The sequence below is a fragment of the Plasmodium brasilianum genome, chromosome 5, assembly GCF_023973825.1.
Source record: "Plasmodium brasilianum strain Bolivian I chromosome 5, whole genome shotgun sequence".
NCBI classification, from domain to species: domain Eukaryota; phylum Apicomplexa; class Aconoidasida; order Haemosporida; family Plasmodiidae; genus Plasmodium; species Plasmodium brasilianum.
In genome coordinates, this window is record NC_090118.1 from 587194 (window position 1) to 614361 (window position 27168).

Genomic DNA, 27168 nt, shown 5'->3' on the forward strand with positions numbered 1-27168 from the left:
TTCTTTTTATATCTTCTTTTTATATCTTCTTTTTATATCTTCATTTTATATCTTCTTTTTATATCTTCATTTTATATCTTCTTTTTATATCTTCATTTTATATCTTCTTTTTATATCTTCATTTTATATCTTCTTTTTATATCTTCATTTTATATCTTCTTTTTATATCTTCATTTTATATCTTCTTTTTATATTTTCATTTTATATCTTCTTTTTATGTCTTCATTTTATGTCTTCTTTTTATGTCTTCATTTTATATCTTCTTTTTCTTTTTCTTTTTTTTTTTTTTTTTTTTTTTTTTTTTTTTTTTTTTTTTTTTTTTTTTTATTCCTTTTCATTTTGTCGTAAAAAGTGTAAAGCGTCATTTTTGAATGTATACAACACAGAGGGAACTGATTATTCCCCCCCAAAAAAAAAAAAAAAAATTTTCTCCCAACCATTACGTACCCAGTCAACATTTGCTCAAACATATGTATATGCACCCACGTGTGTATATACACATATGCATAACCTACTAATTCGTACATGTTATTACTTAAGACGAAAGCTTAAAGAGCTGCTCATGGATTATGCCATATGCCATATGGATGTATGCATACTCTACATACGTAATAATAACAGATTTATCAAAACTTAACATATGAAGAACAAGCTAAAACAAATGATTTTTATTTATTCAAAATTATACATCTATAACACATAAGTGTGTATCGAAATCACTAGCAGTTATGTACATGGTCTCAAAAAATAGAGTATATGTCTATGTCATGTAAAACTAATATTAATTTATACGTTATAAAAAATCACATATATTTACATATATTTACATATATATACATATATATACATATATATACATATATTTACATATATATACATATATTTACATATATATACATATATATACATATACACATATATACATATATACATTCATACATGCATACATACGAATGAGAAACACTCGAATATGTATGATTATAAAAAAAAAAAAAAAAAAAAAAAAAAAAGGTCATGCAGTACTAAGAAAAATGAAAAGTAATTTATAAATAGTATATTATATCCTTTTATTTTAAAACGTACAAATGAAAGTGATTGCAAAAATAGAAAGCAATATGAACACATGATAAGTAAAAAGTTAACATACATTCCTGTTTTGCAAAGGGTGTAACACTTATTTTTGCAGAGTACACTGGACTGGTAAAAAGTAGTAAAGTCATAAAATTAGGAGTGGGTGTATATATGTGCATACCTGTACATGCGTATATAAACACATGCTTTGGTATACAAGCTTAGATGCATATCTGCTTGGTGAATAGGAAGCACATGGTACAGTGTGAAAAGATATATAAACAGCGCTGCAATAACAACCTGCTATACTTCCGTAGGTTTATGATATATTATCATAAGTAGTTTGTTCATCAGTGAGATAACCTTTTTTTTTTTTTTTTTTTTTTTTTTTATCTATGAACCTATGTATGAACTCACCCTACTCCGCTTCTTATCTGTGCGTGAATTTCTTTTCTGCAGCACCGCCGTACCTGCACAGCAAGAGCATCCCGGCATAATGCTTCTTTCCGTTTTTTGGTATTTTCTTTTTTTTGTCTAATTTGCTTGTACAAAATTTGTAATTCATTTTACATGGAGATACATTTACTTCTTCTAGTTCATAATCAAAAGAAAATGAAAAACCTAAAAAAATATTATCAAATTCATTTATGTAATTATTTGAACAGGCTCCCATTACATTAGTAGTTATATTTGCGTCATGAATGTATGTTAACTGTAATAATGAAATACTATGAAAAGATAAAGGGATGCAAAATCCCCACAATAAATAGTCAGAATCATTCTTCGTTTGGTTAATAGTACAATTATTTTGTCCAGCAGTACAAGGCTTAACTTTAATCTTTTCTAAATTTTCCTTTTTTGATAATTTCATTTTAAATCCAAATGCTAGAGTGTTTCCCTCAGAACATATTATCTTTAACGAGTTTTCCCTGGATGGGGTTTTCCCACCGTAACTGCTGTCATTATTACTTCCATCAGTGTTGCCACCAATGCTGCCATTGTTTTTATCATCATCATCACTATCATCCCTACCATCGCTGTCCATGTATATAGTTTCAAACCTTAAGAAACTGTGCTTCACGCAGTACATCCAGCCGAAAGTGACTACATCGATGCTGTTTGTCCTGTAAGCGCAAGAAATATCATATTCCCCTTTATTATCACATGGCTGTATTTTGATTCTTTTTCCTTGACTGTTCAAACTTTTTAACTTTTCTGACTTGTTAATAATAAGTATAAAACCAGTACTTTTGATATAACCAACAGGACAACTTAAAGTTAAGGACCCTTTCGCTGAACCAGTAATTTGTTCACCATCTGATAAAACATCAGTTATATTTTTTGAAAGATAAAAATTTTCTTTGTCTATTCCATAGAGATTATTATAATACAAAAGAGCTGTCTTATATGACTCTTTTTTTTCTATACGCATAAATGAGTTTAAAGAAATCAAATCAAGATAAATTGGTATAATATTGGAATAAACTGAATTCTTCCAAATTTCGTAAGTCAAATCATTCCACCGTTCATCCATTGTGGTTCCACCCCTGATATCTAGACTACTAATTTGATTACTTGAATTGTTTTGTCCCATCTTCATGGAGACAATGTCTTTTTCGAGATCACCTCTAACAGGTGTTTGTTCTCTATCACTATTCGTACTGTTTGTATTATTGTTCTTATTGTACTTCTTCTTCTTATTCTTATTCTTCTTATTATTATTATTCTTCTTCTTCTTATTATTATTATTATTACTATCATTCGCCTCTTCCAGAATATCCCGTAGTAGTGGGGAAAAGCTAAACACGTTCAAGTAAGGGACGTCCCTAAGGGGGTATTTATAGTTGTATATCTTGATCTGTTCTAACTTCTGGAGTGTAATTTCCAACGTGTTAAAAGACTTTGCTCCGAAATGTGCTGCAATAACTAAATGTGTTCCATATTTTTTAAAAAATTTCATCCATGGTTTTATATATTTTGAGCAATATTCACTGTTCGGATCACCTAGATATAACAATTTGGGGCATTTTTTTTCATTTTTTTTTTTTGATAATATAGGTAATTTTTCAATATCTACTAAAAAATTCTTGTTAATATTGTTTGTAAAATTTCTTAAATTATATGTAGCATAAGTATGAACACAACTATTCTGAACAACAAGGTATTTTTTCTTTTCCATTTCTAAGTTAACAAAATAACTACTATATGGCATGGATGCTGAAAATGGTTTTATATTTCGATCTAACTGGTCCACATTTATATTATCCATGGCTAAATTGGTAACATCATTTATGTTATCTATAAAATTAAAATATTCCCCTTTTTGACAAACATTTTCATTAATCACATCAATACAGTTACTAGTGTTAATTATTATCTCTTTAAAACCTGGATCTTCAATAAGTTCATTATTTGGTAATGGATAACCAAACAGAATGTCATAACCCTTCCCTATGTATTTGCTAAATATTTCATCGTTCGAATCATTACTCTCGTTTGTTTTGACATTGCACTTGGTATAAGAGAGTAGGAAGCAAGCGGTGAACAAACACACACATAAAACTTTTTTTGATCTTTTCGCTGCTGATCTGTTCTCCATTTTTTTGTGAGAAGCACTAAATTGTACACTTTACACCGATAGGTGCGAAGGTCATAAACGCAAATGTATGCGTATGTATATCTATATATATCTTTATCTATATATCTATCTATATATACATATATATATATATATATATACATACGCACATACATATAACCGCATGGACGCGTTGACATCCCAGATTTGCTCAAATTTTTAAAATATTCACCAAGATGAAAGTCAAAAAAGGCGAGAAGGAGGAAATTTCAGTGCTAAAGATATTGGAAGTGAAAATTAAAAAATAAAAAAAAGGGAAAAAAATGCAGTGGCATATGTATATATACACATATACACATACATGTATATATATACACATACATGTATATATATACACATACATATATATATATATACATACATATATATATATACACATACATATATATATATACACATACATATATATATATACACATACATATATATATATACACATACATATATATATATACACATACATATATATATGTATATATGTATTTTTTTTTCTTTCTGTTTAATATTTTACGCTAAGCGCATTTGGAGAGATCTGATATACCCTTAAATGGCACCATAGAACAACGTCATAAAAGGAAAATCGTGGACACAAAAAAGAAAACGCGGACAATGATAATATATATATACAAGTATTTATTTTTTATTTTTTTTTTAAAATTATGTAAGAAAAATTAATAGATAAGCATGTACAATTTTCGACAATATTTAACAATTTGCAATTGTTTTTGCAACAACTCTGTCCAAAATAAATGGCTAACCATAAAAAAAAATATGACCCGTTCATAATATTAATAATAAAAAAAAAAAAAATAAATAAAAATAATAATATTGCACACATGCCCCATTGTCATTTCCACGAAAATGATTACAATAATATTAAAGTTTCAGCGGTGATGAAATATAAATACATATATATATACATATAAATACATATATATATACATATAAATACATATATATATACATATAAATACATATATATACGTTCCTTTCCCGCTTCTGTTCAAATGACATGTTTTAATTTCATGAGTTGTTCATCACTTTTTACCTAGACGATATGTACACATGATTCAACGGCGGGAAAAAAAAAAAAAAATTAATAACAAAGTAATGCTCCAATGGGCGAAATGTATCTCTCCCAACACTTCATAACCTAAGGAGAGTAGCCAAAAAATGCTTCTTCTCTGTCCGGTTTATAATCTCCCACAAATTGAAAGGTACTAAATACACTACATCAAAGAATATTTTAAAATACTCCAATTGTACTACTGCTGACTTGGTCAGGCATTTTGTATCGAGCATATTGGAAGCATCACTTTTATTTAAACCAATTTCCATTTGCTTAATTGTAGTGTAGTAGTAATTTTTTGTTGCAAATAAGATAGCTATTTTCCTTTTACTTGTACTACTTTTTATATATATATAATTGGTATAAAGAAAAATGGACTTTTGTTTTACATCCTTAATAAATTTAAATCTGTAATCTGTCTGATTTAAACTTTTCATAATTTCATATATTTCTTTAAGCCTTTTTTGGTGATAGGAAATCTCTCTTTTGACATGTGCACTTTCTGTAAGCTCCTTGTCCTCTTTTTGAAAAAGACCCACAAAATAAGTCGATATAAAATATGTATTCGCCTCAACATTTTTTAAATGAATATTATTTATATGTGGGGAGTAAATTAAGGGAAACATTTTTTTAAGCATAAATATACAGTCGTTGGTACCATCGAGTTTTTTTATTTTGTTCATTTTTTTGAAAAAAATATTTTTTATATATTCAATATTGAAATTGTAAACATTTGCAATTTTGTTTTTTGACGAATGGTACGCTAAGTCGGTGAGAAAACTAAGTATAATTATTGCATATATATTTGGGGAGGCATTTATGCACATATTTTCGCCCATATTTTCTTCTAACTTGTTCATATTTTTATTAATAATCGATGATTCATTATGGGTAATTTTTTCTTCCTTTGTACTACGAGTACATTTTAAGGGATTCGACATGTTATTGTTATACTCTCCAAAATGTGAATTCGCGCAATCCCTACCACGGAGGGTGCTATGTTCCCTCTCGTTATTTCCCTTGTCAATTATACTCCTTTTGTTACTACATTCGTTACTACATTCGTTACTACATTCGTTACTACATTCGTTGCTACATTCGTTACTACATTCGTTGCTACATTCGTTACTACATTCGTTACTACATTCGTTGCTACATTCGTTACTACATTCGTTGCTACATTCGTTACTACATTCGTTACTACATTCGTTGCTACATTCGTTACTACATTCGTTGCTACATTCGTTGCTACATTCGTTATTACATTCGATAACGCCTTTTCCATTGCTGCTGTTGTCCCCCTCCTGCATCAAACGGGAGTCAGTAAAGGCAAAAATTCGACGAATAATGTGCAGGTGTAACGAGTTTGCCAAAATGTCTCCAGCATAATGGTGATCGTTACTATTGTTAATAAGTATGAAGTAACAGCATGAACAGGTCAGGTATTTTATTTCTTCGAGCTGTAATTTGCCAAACTCGTTTTGAAGAATTAACATCATTTCTACACATTTATTAAGCAGGTCTTTGTATCTTACCGACATAAAATTCATAACGAGAAGGATCTCATAAATATTTTTGGCGTTATTGCAGTTGTTGTCACTGTTGAACTTATTCCCATTACTTCCATTTTCCTCATTTATTTTGATTGTTGAGTCTCTCCCCGCTGCGCTGCGCTCATAACAACTGGAGAGCGAGTGGCAAGAAACGAACTTGCTTAACTTTACTTTTAGCAAATAAAAGATTGGCTTGCAAATTAAATTTTGATGAGTACAAATTTTCAGTAGGGATATTAAATGAAGCATACCAAGTGTAGAGGAAAAGCATAAAATATGCTCATTTAAAAATAAAATAAAATAGGGTGAGAAAGGAGAAAAATTATTTAAAAAATATACCAATTTTATAAAATTATTGGATGTGTAGGTTGATATGGTCCTTGGTAATGTAACTAATATTTTTGTTATCAATTCATTGTCTTTATAATTAAAATAAGAAAAGCAGTTTAAACAGTCCAATAATATGTTCGTATTATATTGACTTAAATTTTTTTTAATATTTGCACTTAATTTACAAAATAAAAAGCTATTAAAATAATTTAAATTTTTGAGTGAATTCAAAATGGAGCTAATTTCAATTGGTTTAAAATAATTACTTTTCAAAATTATTATTTTAAATATGTTGTTATATATATGTACATTTCTGTACCCATATTTTGACAAAATAAATAAATCTTTATATATATCTTTAGTAAAAAGAAGCATTTTATTATTTTCGAAAAGAAGCACAAGTACCAGGGGATGAGTCCTACCGTTTCCTACATCTGGTATAGGTGTGTTATTTTGCGTAGCTGCGAGCATTTTGTTTTTCTCTCCACTCTTATGTCTATGTTTAACACATTCACATTTACCTTTCACATCATTTAAAGCATTTTCTGGCAACTGGCTTGTAGTTCCGCAAAAGGAATGCACTCCACATCGTTCATAAAAATGAGCAATGTAATTGATTACAGTTTCATTGTACAAATTATTTTTGGCAAAAAAATAGCCTATAGTAAAATAGTCTTTATATTTAAACTTGTTCTTATTTATGTCAATATAATGGTGCACATTTTGCACAAATTTATTCGTCATAACAAGTGGTATATTTAAAATGTCTAATAAAAATACAAATTCATTAACAGTCATATGTTGTATATACTCATCAAAACACAATTTACTTAATATGTGCATTATTAAAAAAGGATTTAAAAAAAGATTATTTTTATATATATATAATATATATATTAACTCATTAACTTTATAACTATCGAGCCTTTCAACAATTCTGAACATGAACACTTTTAATATGTAATATTTTGCCTTATTTGTACATAATAAAAAGCTATTTAAATATTTCAATATCTCCTGTTTATTTTTTATTATAATTACATTTTTTATATTTTTGTATTTTAATAACTCTTCATAAATAAGTTCTTCAATTTGTATATTTAGCTGTAATAAGGATGTCTTCTTAACGTTTTCTATAAACGATTTTTTCCTTTCTTTAATTATTATATTTCTTTTTCTCTCTTTTGAAAAATATGGCTCTCCATTTTTCTTATCCTCAAAAAAGTTAATTAACTTATTATCATTAATATTTGCAATTTCGTTTATGTTGTTATTTGCATTTTCCTCCTTTTCCCCACCACCCTTAATGTTTTCCGTCCTTTCGCTAATGTTTACTCTACATTTTTTTACGTAGTCATTATTAGTAGCTGTATTAATATTATAGTACCATTTTCCAGGAATGTTCTTTCTGTAAGGCCCATTTGTATAATTTGTTCGGTTTTCCTTAAATAAGCGCCTCAAAATTGTTGAAGTTTTATTTGACATTACAATGCTCATCATTACTTGGTAAAATTTCTCTAACCCCGCTTTTTCCTATTTTCGCTACGTGGTTGTTTTTCCCTCTTGCTGTTTCTGCCGTTCATTTTGCTTATACGACGTCGCTGTTTTGTCCATATATTTGCATATGGGTTTATCGCATACTGCTTATTCGTTTAGTTATTTATCTATCTATCATTTATGCTTTATATATCATTTATGCTTTATATATCATTTATGCTTTATATATCATTTATGCTTTATATATCATTTATGCTTTATATATCATTTATGCTTTATATATCATTTATGCTTTATATATCATTTATGCTTTATATATCATTTATGCTTTATATATCATTTATGCTTTATATATCATTTATGCTTTATATATCATTTATGCTTTATATATCATTTATGCTTTATATATCATTTATGCTTTATAAATCATTTATGCTTTATATATCATTTATGCTTTATATATCATTTATGCTTTATTTATTCATTTATATCTTATTCTGCACACACTTCCTCCTTTTGCGTGCATCCCCCTTTTTACTTTCCTTTCCGAGGGTTTATTGACTGGTCTTCTGTTCCTCACAACTTGTTAGGCAAATAATTTACGCGCAAAAATGTAGACTTGTCCTTACATTTTGCTTCTCTAGGACTAACTATCTCTTCAATTTTGTCGACGTAAGCTCATGTACATATGTCTATATTATATATACGTGCGAGCAAAACTTTGGACCGCCCCTCTATACGGAATTGCTGTAATTATAAGCAGGACTAATAGTGAACTTTCAAAAAAAAATATTGCCTGTTCAGGAAATATTTACACACGAATTTTGGGCGGGAAAATGGCATATGAGTACACACACCCAAGTACATATATATACACATGCATGTATATACATGTATTTATATATATATACATGTATTTATATATATATATATGTGATTACTTACATATGTATGTTACGCGGGGAATGCATTAACTTGTTGCATTTGCAAATCAGGCAGAAACGCAATGCACAGCCTAAAACTTGTTCAAAATATACTAAAAATAAGGTATAGGGACTTAAAAAAATTAAGAACAAAGATGAAAGAAGAAGAAAAAACCTGAATGCAGCTCGTAACTCTTCAAACCTCCAATTTGTATCTAATGATTAGGGAACATATAACTGTATAATATGATGCATTTCATTGTACAAAATATTTCCATAAAATATTTCAACAGGCAAATGGCATTTATTCATATTACATACTCACTTTTATAAATAAAAAATTTTATTATATTTCTTTTTTCGTTGAAGTATATACGCTTGATCGATTAAACATTTCACGGGAAAATGCAGGATGTATATGTTTATATATAAATTTATATATATATATATATATATATATATATTTTTTTTTTTTTTTTTTTTTTTTTTTTTTTGTTATTCTTTCTTAAATCGATAATTTCGTTAATATGTTAATTTGCTATTTTGTTGTTTTCATATCGTTCCATTCAGTTAAGATACAATTTTTAAATCTACACAAGTATGCCTCACAACTGTGGAGTGCCGCTAAAGGGGTATGTCATTTTGCGCTATAATTACGTATGCACTCGTTTAATAAATCCCATGTTTATTCTTTTTTCTTTTGGATTAAAATACGTAATCCTTTTATCAATTTATAAATTATGTTAACGTGAAAGGGAGTAAATCAGAATACCAAAAAGAATGTGGAGAAAATGACTGAACAAACATTCCGCTGTTCATTATATGCATACATATACGCGCATACACATTGAAGAGAAAACAATATGGTCAAAAGGTGAGTTACAACTTAATTACTATGCATAATGTTGAATAACAGCGGGGGAGGTGATCCCAGCATATGAAACGACACAAATGATACTTAAAGAAAAGATACAGAATAATGTGAAACGAAACATCGAATGCGTAAACAGATATATGCACATGTATACATATACATATATGTACACATATACACTTATCAAAAGGGCAAATGTGAGAAAGTTTATATGACCATTTGTAGAAAAAAAAAAAAAATAAAATAATAATAATAAAATAAAATGAAAAATAAAAAAAAGTAATACTGTAAATATATATCCAAAAAGGCACACACTAGTATGTTACATTCTCGTTTTCTCATTTTTAGAGAGATGAACATACTATGTAAATTATAGGAGTGTGCACTTCCTGGCTGTTTATTTCTTGCACACGAATTTTAATTTCACATGAAGAACTTCCTACTGGGCAAATCTCATAATCGTCAATAGTAGATGCTGTGTAATCGACTGCAAATCCAGCAATAATAAATTTTCCTTTTGAGCAAGTTAAACTAACCACAGTGCTATCATTTAAGTAAATTTTTTCACAATAAACCTTAGACTCTAACGAATCCAATAATAGACTCTTTTCATTTGGAAGACAGTTTATCCATAGAAAACTTTGTGCACCTTCGTCAAGGGTGTGATGGGGTATTTCCGCCATATAGTGCTCTTCCCTTTCCTCCAGCTTACCACTAACTTCACATTCTTTTCTGTTACTTACACACGGTTTCATGTTAATATTTCTTTGTATACCCTTTCTGACCGTTAAGGTAAAACCAAAACCTACTTTCATTTTTGATGGGCAAGTAATTTTTCCATTCCCTTGGACCAACTTCTTCATTTGATGTATTTGATTTAAATTTTCTTGGCTACATAAAATCCATCCAAATTCAAAATTTTTATCTGCATGTATATCTACCCCACTAACACACTCATTAGTCAAAGAACACATATGCATTATAATATTATCATCATATAGTTTTTTCTTATTAGTAATAATAAAACCACTTATAATCTTTTCCCCTCCTTTACATTTAGGTGAAATATTATAATTAACATTCTTATCTATATATTGTCTATATCTTTTTATATGCATTTTATACATGTCTACTTCGTTTTTGTTTAACTGAAAAGGATATATATTATAATTAGAATAACTCAAATTAGAATAATATTCTAAAGCCATATAATAGGAAACTTTCCCTTCATCTGATTCTAAAAAATGGGCAAATGGTATAAAAATTAATTTAATCGGTTTTGCTAGTTTTCCCTTAATGCTATTTTTCCACTTCTTCTGCCAATTCGATTTTAAAGCACTTATTCCATTCTTTCCATATTGATTATCTTCTCCTCCGTGTACTAATAAATTCCTCTCTTTGATGTAATATATTTTTTCATTTGATATGACTGAACCGAAGTTTAAGTTTCTACTATGGTAATTATTCTTATTAAGGATAACAAAAGGGGTTAACCTTTTTTTATTTAATTTAATCTTTCTAAAACTATTTTTCATGTTATCATTTTGTACATACAAATTATTGATTATGCTTCCACCATAATATATCCCTGATATTAGGTGAGTACCAAATAAATTGAAAAAGTTCATCCAAGGTGTTATAGTCTTTAAACAGTTTTCCTTATATTTATTGTTTCTATACATTTCTAAATTACATTTATGTTTATCATCTTGTACATTTTGATAATTTTCTCCTAACTTGGTTAGCATATCGATAAAATTTGCATCCAACATATTACCGTTCACTTTATTAAGAGAAACAAAATATTTTGCACACAGCTCCTTTTTTATTATTATAGAATCCCCTCTGTTAATTCGGTCCACTAGCATTTTGTAATAATTAGAGCCACTAAAAGGCTGAATGTTATACTGCGGTGGAAATCTGCAGCTCTTTTTGTATTCCTTATGTATGTCCTCCACTTCGTTAATAACACTTTGTTCCTTTGACCTGCTGCATTTTACGCTCCCCCTCTCGAGCGCGCTGTACCGCACCCCCCCATAATCACTACTACCATCACTACTACCATCACTACTACCATCACTACTACCATCACTACTACCATCACTACTACCATCACTACTACCATCACTACTACCATCACTATTACTATAACTATTACTATTACTATTACTGTTCCTGTTACTCTTCCTATTACTGTTCCTATTACTGTTCCTATCCCTGTTTCTATCCCTGTTCTTATCCCTGTTACTATCACTGTTACTGTCATTCTTACTTTTGTCCTTACCGCTTATCAGCCCATCGCTCAGCCTCATTTTATTCTTAAGGACGTAACGCCTATACCCCAAATCTGCACCGAAGAGTGGATCCCCCAGTGGATTCCCTTTAATAATATCGTATGTCATCCCCAAGTAGCTTATTAAATACTCCTTAATGGAATAATCAGAATCATGAGTATATAAACGAGGATTGAATATACTATCTTCCGCTGAAGCTAAACATACCACTAGCTGAATTATCAGCGCGGGTGTGCACAAAGTAAGACAATTTAGCTGCATATTTGTAAAGCCAGTTATTATATATATTATATATATATATATATATATATATATATATAATATATATATATATATATATATACATGCACACAAATGGACGAACGTGAATATTTGGATAAAAATTTTTTATTAAAACAGAAATAAATAGTCGACGATAAAATATAGACGCAAAATTATAATATATGTATGTCCCCTTCTTACGTTTTTATATGACTTTTTAAGGAAAAGTTTGACTACTCACACGAGTAAGTACAGCAGTATGTAAAAATTAATTATGGCGTTGAAATAAGAAAATGTGGAGAGAACATGAAAAAATAGATAGTACGACTCAGTTTGTTGCTACGGTGTATATATATCACTCGAATAATACTGTTTAATCTTATGCCTTTGTTTTTCTTGCAAATTGGCATATGTACACAGATAACAGCTTGATAAGAAATTAAAAAATATATATATATGCTTACATTCGTTATACAAAAAAAAAAAAAAAAAAAAAATGCACATATGCATATAAATATATATAAGGGCACACATAATATATACATGTACTTCCCTTTTTCTAGCTATAATGATCACCTTTTTGGTCATACTTTTATTGCTTGTTCATAAAATTATGAACGGTTCAGAAAAAAAAAAAGCCCTAATTTAAAAGGCGAATAATTTCACATTTCGTTAGTGTTGTAATAAGATATATAAAGCCACAATTTTATTTGACATATTAATAAAATGAAAAATAATACAATAAATTATTTGTCTACATAGGGGGAAAACCCCCCACGATACGTTCTACAATTTGTATGAATCTCGGTTGTGCCAACTGGGGTAAAAAAAAAAAAAAAAAAAAAAAAATTAACTAATCAGTTAATAAATTAAATAAATGATTAACTAAATAATTGAATAAACAAAATATGACAAAACGAATTAGGGAAAAACAAAAGGATATATCTTCATTCTTCATAGTCCGAAATATTACTTTTAAGTGTTACTTTCTTTCCATCATTGAATATATAACTATAAATGAAAAAAAAAAAAAAAAAATTGATACAATGACCTATAAACATATTTTTTCACAATAGCTTAAACATACTTTATAAACAATAGTGAGATAGACAAGTTTTTTGAAAATTATAAATTTCATGTAAGAAGTGGGGGATTATATCATAAAATAGAAAAAAAAAAAAAAACGAAAAAAGAAAAAAGAAAAGACAAATTACACACATACCTTTATCCTGATCTGCAATTTTAAAAATCTTGAAGCTTACTCGCGGTCCTATTTCTATCATTTTGGATTCCTTATCATTTATAAATTTATCCATATCAATATTATTTGATACATAATTATATATGTCATAATATTCACTTATATTTTTTTGTTTATATGCTTCATTTAGCAATTTTTTAAATGATTCTCTTTTTACATTTACTACATATTGACGAAAATATATCGTTTCGTCCATATTATTGTAACAATATAATATGATTCTCCTGGGTTTATTTGTAAAATCGTTATTCAAATTTACACATGGATATAAATTTTTTAGTATATTTCGTGTAATAACTAAAAAATTTTCCATTTCACAATTTGCACCATCATTGAAATTTTTTAAAATAAGTAATGGTTTTAATTTTTTAAAATTAAAATATTCATCTTTTGAATACTTCGATTTAATTACTGACGAATTTGTAAAACTTTGAATTTGAAAAGTTAAAGATAATTTTGTATAATTGCTCATAATGTTGTATAGCAGTCTATTATTCTGTACATATATAAAAGTGGTGTATTTATAGCTTAATTCTTTTAATTTTTTATTTAATTCGATTAAATTTTTTAATTTGTTTACATAAAAAAGTACACAATATGGGCTAAACAAATCGAAGAAATCATGGGATAGAGATCTTAGTTCCGCATTCATTCCTTTTTTCTTAATTGCCATTATGTTTGTGCTTTTCACTACTTTCTCATCATTCGCATTTGCATATGCATTGCTCTTTTGTTTTGTATTTATCTTCTGTTTTGTAAACTTCTGTTTTGTAAACTTCTGTTTTGTAAACTTCTGTTTTGTAAACTTCTGTTTTGTAAACTTCTGTTTTGTATTTATCTTTCGTTTTGTATTTATCTTTCGTTTTGTATTTATCTTTCGTTTTGTGATCTTCCTTACTTTTTGCTCTCTCTTATTTTTTTTTTCAGCATCACTTTTTATTTCCCCCTTAAATTTTCCCTCTGCTGTTGTTACCATTTTTGCCTTATCTCTATTACTACGTTTTGCTCTATTTCTTCACTCAAATTTTCCCCATAAATGTATATACATAAATATGCATACAGGTGGATGCAAATAAATAAGTCTGTTGCTCTGTCACACTGGGACAAGAAAACGGCTCCCTTGTAGCGGTGCACAAAAGCGTACACACATAAATTTGAGGTACTTATATATATATATATATATATATATATATGTATATATATGTATGTACATTCATGTAGTCCCCATTTACATTGGAAAACATCCAAGACTTAAAATGTACATGCTTAAAGGGGTCACTAAAAAAAGATTGCCTTGAGTGCTGCTTCTTTATAAAATTCTTATTAATACAGGTTGGTGGAATTCTTAAGGTTATAATATTTTTATGTTCAAAGTAGAGAAGAGTGAAACTACGCATTTTATATTGTTTCACTACGTTTCATTTCGTTTTATTTTATTTTATTTTATGTTATCGTAATTATTTCTTTTCTGTTCTTTTTTAAATTAAAAAAATTGTATCTTCCCCTTTCAGCAAAATACATAGCTTTACCAAATTTAGTAGCGAAAAAATTTTAAATTAACATGTACTCATTTATAAATCGATTTACTAAAAAAGGAATAGATAAATAAATTAATATGCATACATTTATATATATTAATGATATACGCATATTTAAACAAAAAAAAAAAAAAAAAAAAAAAGGGATAAACAAATGCTTAATAATATCTATACGCATGTATGCATGTTATACATTCATGTACATACATACATTAAAAATCGCTACAAAGATATTTCAAGAACTTCATGAAGGCCAAAATGTGAAGTAAAACTTTTTTTTTCCTTTTTTTCTTTTTTTTCTTTTTTTTCTTTTTTTCTTAAATAAAATACATCATATATTGAAGAAATGTGAAGAGCAAAAGATAATTTTTTTTAAGGTATACAAAAGTACAAAATTATGAAAAAGTTCGTATATATATTGTAAATAAATACTACATGTAATATATTTAATTTTAAAATAAAAAAAAAAAAAAAGAGAAAATGAAATCAAGATAGTTTTTACATATAAGATTACATGCTGTGATATGTAGATATAATATATAATTACCCAGACATGCAATAAAATACAGGAAGCAATTTTTTTTTTTTTTTTTTTTTTTATACATATATTATTGCCAAGATACCCATAAATCGAAAAAATGCTTGATTTGGTAAAATGCGTTTTGATATTATTGATTTGAAAAAAAAAAAAGAGATAGCGGAAAGGAGATAAGGCTAAACTAGATAGGCCAAACTGGTTATGCTAAACTGGATAAGTGAAAAGGAGTTCGAATTAGTTCATATTGGTTTAGAATCAAAAGGCAGGAAAAACGTATAAAAATAAAATTGCACAGATTGTGTTCGCAGGTGAGGAAAGTACTTCCTTAGTTACAACAAAATGATACTAGAAATAGTACCTCTGTACAGCCATACCTTTTTTTCAACCCTGTTAATAATAAAAGATATAAAATATTCAAGCAAGAAATGTAAACTAACTGATTTATTACAGAAAGACAATGGAGAACTATCACAAGAAGATGATAAAGGTTTATCTGTTTATAAAAATGATAAAATAAATTTTAACAAGTATAAGAAATTGTATAATTATGATTACTTAAATAATAAGAGTGAGTTTTATGAAAATGAGAAAGATGGGAATATCTACATTCTTATAAATTGTGGGTGGGATGACAAATTTTGCATTAATGATATAAAAAATGTGTTAAGGTAAAAAAAAAAAAAAAAAAAAGAGGAGTCTCTACGTGGCCCCATTCGCTCCCCCTCCTCACTCCGTATATACGTGCTTATTCATATACATTAGTGCATGGATGTGTATATATACATATATGTATACATTGGTGCATGTGCACATATATATACTTCCATTAAATTATCCCCATTCCGTTCGTCGAGCCCTTCCCGGGTTGTTTCCCTAAGTACATGCACTGCTGCACACAACATGGGATAAAAATTTCTTTTTTTTTTTTTTTTCATGTTCTGTAGGGTGTGTGCTTACGTAGACTTCATCCTAGTGACTAATCATAGTTTAAAATATGTTGGCTGTCTCCCCTTAATATATATGGAATTAATAAAAAGAAAGAATAATAGTAGGGTACCGATAATATGCCATGAATATATTAAAGCATTTAGTAAATATGTTATGTTAAGTTATTTTAAATGTACAAAGAATTGTCAATATTTTAAAAATATAAATGAAAATGAATATTTAAAAATAATAAATGAGTTGTATGAACATATAACAACAATTGAATATAGAGAATATTATATTTTTAAAAAAATAATTTGTAAAAAAAAAAATATAGTTTTTATAGTACCATTATATTTTATTAACAATGGAGATAACATTGGTTCATCAGCTATTATTATAAAACTGTTTAATTACAAAATATTATATTCCATAAATTTTAATGTAATAGATTATTCTTTTATTGAAAGAACAGGCGCTATAAAAGAGTCAGATGTCTTTACCTATATTAGCAATTTTCATTACACAAATAAAAATTATTCCAAACTGATGGATATAAAGAAAATTCTGTATACAGTCAATAGAACCATAAACAACTTGGGCTGCGTGATATTTCCTGTGGACATCGATGGTAAGAGGTGATTCCATGCCATTGGGAAATCAATGCATGCATGGTTGAGCGAATGGATGAGTGGTTGAGCGAATGGATGGGTGGTTGAGCGAATGGATGAGTAAAATAAACAAGTGAACAAAAAAGTGTAGAACAGTGTAGTCTAAAATAGAATGCATATATAAATGTCTCCCCCATGCACACACAGGAATATCTGTGAAATTTTAAAATTGATTTTGAGCTTTTGAATAAAAATACTCATTTTTTTAATTTTTTGCTTATATCGATAGGAAGTTCAGTTACGTTCTTTTTCTCTTTTCATTTGGCTGCACCTCATACCGTTTTACGTTCAGTTTTTTTTCAATTTTTTCATTTCGTTCAACTCGTTCAACTCGCTTAGTTCACTCAATTTTTCTTTTTTCCAATCCTTCCCTCTTTTCCTTCCATTTAATCGTAGGCATATTCATAGATCTCCTATTCCATGTTAATGCCCTTTTGGAAGTGTGTTCACAAAGATATGCCCTTTTGTTTCTGTGCCCCTATTCGTAAGAAAAATCGCGCTTTAGTTTTCCCAATTTGTTGCCTTCCATTTCTCGCTTCTCCATTTCTCACCTCTCCATTTCTAGCTTCCCTATTTTTTGAATCTACATTTTGGCCGCTTCTTTATTTTACCTGACCCGTTCATGCACTTTCGTTACCTTTTCAGGGAAAATTTCACAAGACTGTTATTTACGTCCCTCACGTATATGAACGAATATATTAAAAGCAATTTTCACAAGAATAGAATAAATTTGTTTAAAATAAAAAACTTGATATGTTTAAGAAATTACAATGATTTTAAAAAATTCGAAAACGCTTATTATATTTTATTTTCTTTTCCTGCGTCGTTCAATAATGACTCAGCTAAAAAAATTTTATCAACCTTCCTTACAAAAAAAAAAAATATTGTCATATTTACCAAAAAGAGTAATGTAGATAGTCTTTCAACGAATTTATGTAATTATTTTTATTCAAATCGAGGAAAAGACAACAGAGGAAATTTTAATTTTTCATTTTTCCAAAATGTTAAAATGGATGATAAAAAGTTATATGAAATTTATTTGAATGAAAAGAGTAATATTGAAAAGGGAATGTTTCATAAGGCGGAAAAAAAAAAAAAAAAAAAAAAAAAAAAAAAATGTTAAGAAGAAACAATTAAATTTTATATTTGAATCCCATGAGGAAATGATGTACCTAAAAAGGGAAAATGACATGATCGAAAAGGAGAAGAGGAAAAAAGATTGCAAAAATAATAAAAATAAAAAATTTGATAAAAATAATAATATAAAAAATATAAGCAAATTTGGAGAGCTAAATTTGAAAGATGAAAGTAACACAAAAAAGGAAGAGAGAAGGAGGCGGTTTAGCTCTCCCACGTTTGATCATCCAAACTACTTGTTTTTGAAAAGAGAAAATTATAAACAAGAAAACTATTATGATTACTCAGATGAAAGGGGAAAAAAGGAAAACATGATAAGAAGTGACAACTCACATGTCAAAGGGAGTGAGGATAATAAGATAGTGGAAGAAGATGCGGTAAAAGATGAAACGAAAAATGGATGGAGTAATAATGAGCAATGGGAGTTTGAGGAGGGTGTAACTGGTTATATGGAAAGCGACCACGTGGACGATGTAGCAAAGGAACATAGGGACGAGGATGAGGGCGAAAATGATGAGGATGACGAGGATGAAGATGAAGATGAGAGCGACAATGATGAAGATGAAGATGAGGATGACGATAATGAAGATGAGGATGACGAGGATGACGATAATGAAGATGAGAATGACGAGGATGAAGATGAGGATGACGAGGATGAAGATGAGGATGATAATTACGATGGCGAAGGTAGGGCCTCCTTTTCAAGATCAGGTAAACACGAATTCCACAGTGCGTGTAAAAAGCTACAGAGAAAACATAATATAAGCTCGTCTGTAAAATATAAATGTTCTGATGAATTTTATGGCTATGAAGAAAGTAACGCGAATGATAAGGACCATCAGGCGATTAAGAAGAAGAGGGGAAACGAAAAAAAGAATAGCAGAAAGCTTAATGTAGAAAATGAATACAACAACTATGGCGATGATAACAATTATGGCACTGATGATAGTAGTGAATACTTTGCACATGATGAAGTAGCAAATCTGGAAGGGGGAAATAAGGATGATGAGCTTATTTCGAAAAGGGAAAGAAGGTACAATAACGAATTAGCTAAAAATTTTAACGACATTTTAGAAAACGGGGATGAGGTCGAGTGTCAAAAGGAACAAGGGGTCCATACATCGTACTATGCCCATATAAGGAAATTTGCCAAAAGTGAAAATAATAATAATGAAGAGAAGAAAAATCAACGTAAAAAAAAAAAAGTAAGAATAAAATTAGAGCATAGTGACAAGGATAATAATAGTTATTACACGGGCGATGAGGCATTACCACATAAGGAGTATTATATAAATGATATTTCGTATCGTGCAAAAAATAATTCCAATGATAGTAACAGTAACAGAAACAGAAACAGTATTAATCCACATTTGTTAATAAAATATGAGGAGCAGGAGAAGGAGGAGGAGGAGGAGGTGCATCATGACTATGATAAGGTAGGTGGTAGGAATATTTTTTACAGTATGGGTGGAGAGAAATATGATATCCTAAAAAATGGGGTGAAGATAGAGAGTAAAAATTTTACCAGTAAGACTATATTGTACAACGGGGAAAAGGGCGATTTAAAAGAAGCGACCATGCGTCAATGTTACGAGTCAAATGGAAAAAACAAAAGGGGTATGAGTAGTGGAAGTGACTGCAGTTTTAAGGAGGGTAACAAAAATGTCTTAACAAGTAAAAAAAAAATTTGGAAACAAAAACTAATTGATTATTTAAAAGAAGTTCCTACGAACATACAAGAACAGCACATATCAGTTTCATTAAACTGTGGAATAAGTTCATTTAATATGGAAAATTATGTCAATCAGAATACATTAAAAACGATATTACTTTTAATGAAACCAAAGCATTTTGTTTTGCTTCCCACATGTAATAGTTTTTTTTCCTTTAATTTTGAAATGTTATTACATTCATGTATTCAACCAAATGATGAAATCAAATTTTACACATTTTATTCTCCTAATTTTTATGAACAAGTAAGTCAAAATCATGTATTTGTTCAGCGCTATTTTTATCGCTCCTCCATCTGTATAGATTCAGTCAGCATACCATTAAATAGTACATATGAAAATGTGTATGTTAGAAGTATTTATAACTTACTCAATATGGCTAGTAATACCCAAGGGAGTTTTAGGGTTTTCAAAATTGTGGCTAGTGTAACGAATATGGAAAATACGGATGGGGAAAAAAGAAAACATAATGATAAGATAAATGGAAAAAGGTAAACAAAAAAAAAAAAAAAAAAAAAAAAAAATATCGAAAAATTTGAATGTTACATGGGTTGCGTGAAAAATGGAGCTCTCAGGGTTGTTTGGAGGCACATGTATATGTACATACATACATTCACTGCCTATGCACATTTCACACATACATACATGCATACATACATCCGTACACCTATAGCATATACTCACATAATGGTGTGTACCTACATACACGCTGTGCATTTCATGTACTTCTTCCACTCACCCCCCCCTCACAGGCGTAAAAGATTCTTAAATGAACACAGCGCATTTTGGAATGAATGCAATGATGCTAAGTATACATTATCGTTAAGATATAAAAAGAATAATGAAGAAGGGGATGATATAGAGGAGATAGATAATAATAAAAAAGAAAATGTACAGGAGAAAGTGAAAGAGGAAAATGCCTCTAATGGGGTTAGTGAAAAAAACATACAAAAAGAAAAAAATGATAAAAATAATGAAAAGAATGATGATAATAATGAAAAAAATAATAATGAAGAAAGATATAATAATGAAAAAAAGAATTATAATGAAAAAAAAAATAATAATGAAATAAATAATAATAATGATGAAAAAATTAATAATGAAAAAAAATTTATAAATTATTATATGAATGATGAAATATATAACGGACAAGGAGAAACAGATGAAGAGTTGCTCATGGACGACTTATCTGACTCTATTTTATCATCACACACCGATGATGAAAATAATATATCACATGAAGTTGCTATGAGTAAAGAAAATACATTGCATGGTAATATATATATTGGTAATGTAAACATGCAATCCTTATGTACTACTATAAACAATGCTTTTCATGGATGCCTCACCTTTATGAATGATAATGAAATAATAGTTGATGGAAAGACGTACATTAAGAAGGAGGAATTGGAAATACAGGAAGACGATCGAAGGGGGCAGTTGAAGGAGAAGCATAGAATAGTGAAGGATCAAGCCGATGGACTAAGGAAAAAACAAAATACCATTTGGACGATAGAGAGTTCATTAGATCCGTCTTTCTATTTTTTACGAAATATTTTGAAGAATATGTATAACAACATTTCGATATAACAATTAATGGGTCGAAATGTTCATAACTGTGAGAAACCCGCTTTTTTACATGTGTCCTCCTATGGACGTTTCACCTTATCATCACAGCATAGTTACGACTTCATTCAGTCATATTGCCATTTCGTCATTTCTTTTTATCTTTGTTTTGTTTATTCATTCTTTCTTTTATGTGTTTATTTATTTACTTACCTATCCATTCATTTACCCATCTATTTAATTACCTACCCATCTATTTATTTGCCTATATACAATCTATCTATCTATTCATTTATCTATCTATTTAATTATTTTTCTGTTGCAAAAATGCGCGTTATTGATCCACTCATTTAATTAATTATTTTATTTTTTTAAATATTTTTAATAGAGCAATAGCTAGCTGCGCAGCACATTTGGCCTAGCGTATTTAAATTATCCTCCTTAAAGCAATTTTTTAAAAAATAATTAAACATTAATTTATATATCCTATATATGCACATGTGCGCATATACAAATATATATATATATATATATGCGTGTGTATTGTATATATATGTTTTTTCCCCTTATTAATGAACCACAATATATACTACTAATAAATGGACTCCTAACACGTGTACTTGACGCTTTTGGCATCATATTGCTATATATATATAAATGTAAATTATCTACCATGTGGGAAGAGAAAAAAGAGCCCTTGCAGCAGCTTTGTTTCACCATTGTTCTTTACCATTTTCCCTTTCTCTTTGGTACACTCATCTATGAAACTTTACGTAGATATGTGCACATAAATATTTGATATGTGGCGTAGTACTTGTTTGTGTTCCCCATTATTGTAAAAACAGAAAACGAATTTTCCAAAATCCGACAAGCATAAACCTAAACTTAATACTATATGTTTCCCATACTGCGAACATAAATACTTATATTCAAAAACCTACAATGTTAATTATTCATCTTAGGCATATACTTACGGATAGGGATCATACATATGATATGTATAATATGTATATAAATATATGTACATATATACACACATATGTATAACACATGCTTGGACGATCCCAATAGGAGCTGCCTTAATTCCTTACGCAGTTTTCATTAAAAAAAAGGAGAAGTTTGAAATAAATTTTCTTAAAATTTCAGAGTAAGAAAAAAAAAAAAAAATTAATTGGCGAAAATATACGCGTCGTACAAGTATGGCACACACAATATACACATACACGCAAAATACACGATAATATATGCATACGACCACGTGTGCATGTATATACATACACGCGTTAATATGTGAGTTGTTCCTGTTGTACGACGCACTACTGCACAGATATATATATATATGTATATATATATATATGTATATATACAATGCGCATCATTAGCACTGGGAAAACCCGCTTTCTTATCGGCTAATTGCATTATTATAAAGATGAAAATAAATGAGTTTATACACACATTTGCGCAAACAAAACTTCATGTTCCTCTTCGTTAAGATGGGGGCGTGTAAAAAGGTGCACACGGAAGTGCTTCGCGGTTTGTATGTAAGATGTGGATATGCGAGTACATGATGTAAAAACGTGCGTTTGATGAATTAAATTTTGCGTATATAATATGTAAATATGTATAAAGACGCTTAACACGTATAACAAGCCTAATATGTAATAATATGCTGCTCTCAAGTAATTTTTTAATTTACAAAAAAATAAAAAAAATAATAAACTACACAAATTTGCAATTTACAAACACACATATATCGTAATATATATATATATATATATAACACGATATGTATGCAGTAAATGCTCCGTTTTGTTCTTTCTCGTAAGATAACCTAACAACGCGGGCCCCTTCTCCTATACTTTTTCTCTTCCACTATGTACTTTTAACACATCGTTCAATCGACTTCTTCTACAGTGGGTCCACTTCCAGATGGGGCATTTCCGGGCATTCCTCCTCCTGGGAAATTCATTCCTCCAGGCATACCACCTGGCATACCACCTGGCATACCACCTGGCATACCTCCTGGCATTCCTCCTGGCATACCTCCTGGCATACCGCCGGGCATACCACCAGCACCAGCAGCTCCTCCAACATCTTGATATATTTTGGACATAATTGGAGCACAGACTGCTTCGGCTTCTTTCTGTTTTGATTCATATTCATCCTTACCAGCTAGTTGATTTTTCTCTAACCATTCAAGTATTGTAGAAATACACTTCATACATGTTTCTACTTCATTTGCTTGTAATTTTTCCTTAATCTTTTGATCTTCTAATGAGCTTTTAACACCATAGCAATAGTTTTCTAGACTATTTCTTGCTTCAATTCTTTTCTTATTCTCTTCATCCTCTGCTTTATATTTTTCTGCATCATTAACCATACGATCAATTTCTTCAGGGGATAACCTACCCTTATCATTGGTAATAGTAATATGATTTTGTTTTCCCGTGCTCTTCTCAACAGCTGTAACATTTAAAATTCCATTTGCATCTATATCAAACGTAACTTCAATTTGTGGTACTTTCCTAGGGGCAGGTGGTATACCATCTAAATGAAATTTACCTAACAAATTATTATCTTTTGTTAATGCTCTTTCTCCTTCATATACTTGGATTAACACACCTGGTTGGTTATCAGCATACGTCGTAAAGATTTGACTTTTTTTTGCTGGAATAGTTGTATTTCTTTCAATCAATTTTGTCATAACACCACCAGCAGTTTCTAAACCTAAGGATAAGGAGCATACATCTAATAACAATAAATCTTGAACAGCATTGGACTGATCACCCGATAATATTGCTGCTTGTACTGCTGCACCATATGCTACAGCTTCATCTGGGTTAATAGATCTACATGCTTCTTTGCCGTTAAAAAATTCTTTGATTAATGTTTGTATCTTAGGAATTCGTGTTGAACCACCAACTAAAACAACTTCATGTACACTTTTTTTATCCATCATAGCATCTTTTAAGACTTTCTCTACTGGTACTAACGTATCCCTGAAATAGTCAATACATAACTCTTCAAATCTTGCTCTACTTACTGTTACACTATAATCTATACCTTCAAAAAGGGAATCAATTTCGATGGTAGCTTGTGTAGAGGATGACAACGTACGTTTGGCCCTTTCACATTGTGTTCTTAACCTTCTTAATGCTCTACTATTTTTTGATAAATCTTTACCCCTATTTTTTCTCTTAAAATCTTCTACACAGAAATTAACTAGTCTGTTATCAAAATCTTCACCACCTAAGTGTGTATCTCCTGCTGTTGCTTTCACTTCGAATATACCATCTTCAATTGTTAACAAAGATACATCAAATGTACCTCCTCCTAAATCGAAAATTAAAATATTTTTTTCCCCCTTTCCTTTTTTATGTAAACCATATGCTATTGCTGCTGCAGTTGGTTCATTAATAATTCTCATTACATTCAATCCAGCAATGGTACCTGCATCTTTTGTTGCTTGTCTTTGAGAATCGTTAAAATATGCTGGTACAGTAATTACAGCATTCTTTATGGATTTACCTAAAAATGCTTCTGCATTTTCTTTCATCTTTTGTAAAACCATTGATGAAATTTCTTCGGGATGAAATAATTTCTTTTCCCCTTGGTATGTAACTTCAATCATTGGTTTCTCATCTACACCTGACTTTACTGTAAATGGCCAATGCTTCATATCACTTTGCACAGATGATTCTGTAAATTTCCTTCCAATTAATCTCTTTGCATCAAATACAGTATTTTCCGGATTCCTAGCAACTTGGTTCTTTGCTGCATCTCCTATTAGTCTCTCTGTATCAGTAAAGGCAACATACGATGGGGTTGTTCTATTTCCCTGATCGTTTGCTATAATGTCCACGTTTTCATTTCTCCATACACCAACACATGAGTACGTTGTTCCCAAGTCGATACCAATGGCAATATTCGACTCGGGCAAATTTGGCTTGGCTGCTTTCGCGTTTGCCATTTGGACTTATTGATTATATGCACGGGCTATGCGCTATATATGGGGGGGTATATATACAAATATATACAAATATATACAAATATATACAAATATATATATATGTATATATATATATGTATATATATATATGTATTTATTTATTTACTTATACACGCAAAAGGACACTTTAAATAATTAAAAAAAAATATATGCGTGTTTTATTTTGTTTTGCCTTGTTTTTCGCTTTGCTTTGTTAGCTTTTTTTTTTTTAAAAAAATGTAACTGCGAATAATTTAAATACTTATTCAAAAAAATTTGCGCAATGCACGTAAAATGAAAATATATACAATGTGAAATGGTAACTACAACCCTTTTATTTCCATATATTAAAAAATGTATATTTTATTGGTATATTATTAACATGTAAACATATATAATATATAATATGTAATATATAATATATATTTATTTAATGTATTTTTTAATACTTACAATATTCTTAATCGATAAAGAAAAAAAAGAAATAATTCTTTTGGCAATAAAAAATATGTACTTTAACTTTTTCGTTAATTTTAATTTTGTATCTTTTATTTTTTATCTCTTTTACTTTTACTTTTAATTTTACTTTCAATTTTACTTTCAATTTTACTTTTTTATTTTTTCTTTCTTTTTTGGAAGAAAAATAATTTTATAAAAAAAAAAAATAATATTATTTCATCAAATTTTTTTAAATTTTTTTGTTCAATTTTTAAGGGGCCAAAATTCGTGATTTTCAAAATTTTCAACTACTCGTGGGTGGGTAAATCATGGGGCCATCTGGTCCCATATCAAATCTGTAGCTTTTAAAAAAAAAAAAAAAAAAAAAATATACATACGTACATAATGCGTACATAATACGTACATCATACGTACATCATACGTACATCATACGTACATCATACGTACATAATGCGTACATAATACGTACATCATACGTACATCATACGTACATCATACGTACATCATACGTACATAATACGTACATAATACGTACATAATACGTACATACATGCATAAATACATATGTATGTATGCAATGTATACATAGGCATACCCTTTTGACCTTGAAATTATTGCTATTGCATGTTTTTTTAAAGCTAATTACATATATAAATATGCAAGTAGTAGGTTCATGTTTATATACAAATATATATAAGTATATATGTACATTTATTGAACTACTACTTGGTCGAACCTCACATAACAGTAGAGGCTAAACTTTTCGGAAAAAAAAAGCCCCATCATAGGAGCACTTTTGTCAGTATATACATGATGAACATATAACATGGATATATTATATAT

The 27168-nt window shown here is 29.1% G+C and overlaps 6 protein-coding genes across 6 annotated transcripts; 2 read left to right on the forward strand and 4 right to left on the reverse strand.

The window, feature by feature from the left end:
• Positions 1–1501: 1501 nt before the first annotated feature.
• Positions 1502–3670, reverse strand: MKS88_001394 (perforin-like protein 4; the record flags this gene model as incomplete). Its single annotated transcript, XM_067214314.1, has 1 exon — positions 1502–3670. The coding sequence occupies one exon, from the start codon at positions 3668–3670 to the stop codon at positions 1502–1504; it is 2169 nt and encodes a 722-aa protein (XP_067074762.1).
• A 1185-nt stretch (positions 3671–4855) lies between these two features.
• On the reverse strand, positions 4856–8161 carry MKS88_001395 (uncharacterized protein; the record flags this gene model as incomplete). Its single annotated transcript, XM_067214315.1, has 1 exon — positions 4856–8161. One exon carries the CDS (start codon positions 8159–8161, stop codon positions 4856–4858), a length of 3306 nt encoding a protein of 1101 aa, XP_067074763.1.
• Positions 8162–10299: 2138 nt separating this feature from the next.
• MKS88_001396 (BRIX domain) lies at positions 10300–14747 on the reverse strand (the record flags this gene model as incomplete). The annotated part of the gene is made up of 3 exons (XM_067214316.1): positions 10300–12462; positions 13269–13327; positions 13733–14747. 3 exons carry the CDS (start codon positions 14745–14747, stop codon positions 10300–10302), a joined length of 3237 nt encoding a protein of 1078 aa, XP_067074764.1.
• Positions 14748–16186: 1439 nt separating this feature from the next.
• MKS88_001397 (ribonuclease) lies at positions 16187–18568 on the forward strand (the record flags this gene model as incomplete). The annotated part of the gene is made up of 4 exons (XM_067214317.1): positions 16187–16515; positions 16792–17405; positions 17842–17929; positions 18091–18568. 4 exons carry the CDS (start codon positions 16187–16189, stop codon positions 18566–18568), a joined length of 1509 nt encoding a protein of 502 aa, XP_067074765.1.
• A 40-nt stretch (positions 18569–18608) lies between these two features.
• Positions 18609–21902, forward strand: MKS88_001398 (ribonuclease; the record flags this gene model as incomplete). The annotated part of the gene is made up of 2 exons (XM_067214319.1): positions 18609–20803; positions 21065–21902. The coding sequence occupies 2 exons, from the start codon at positions 18609–18611 to the stop codon at positions 21900–21902; spliced, it is 3033 nt and encodes a 1010-aa protein (XP_067074766.1).
• Positions 21903–23772: 1870 nt separating this feature from the next.
• On the reverse strand, positions 23773–25848 carry MKS88_001399 (heat shock protein 70; the record flags this gene model as incomplete). Its single annotated transcript, XM_067214320.1, has 1 exon — positions 23773–25848. The coding sequence occupies one exon, from the start codon at positions 25846–25848 to the stop codon at positions 23773–23775; it is 2076 nt and encodes a 691-aa protein (XP_067074767.1).
• Positions 25849–27168: the final 1320 nt, after the last annotated feature.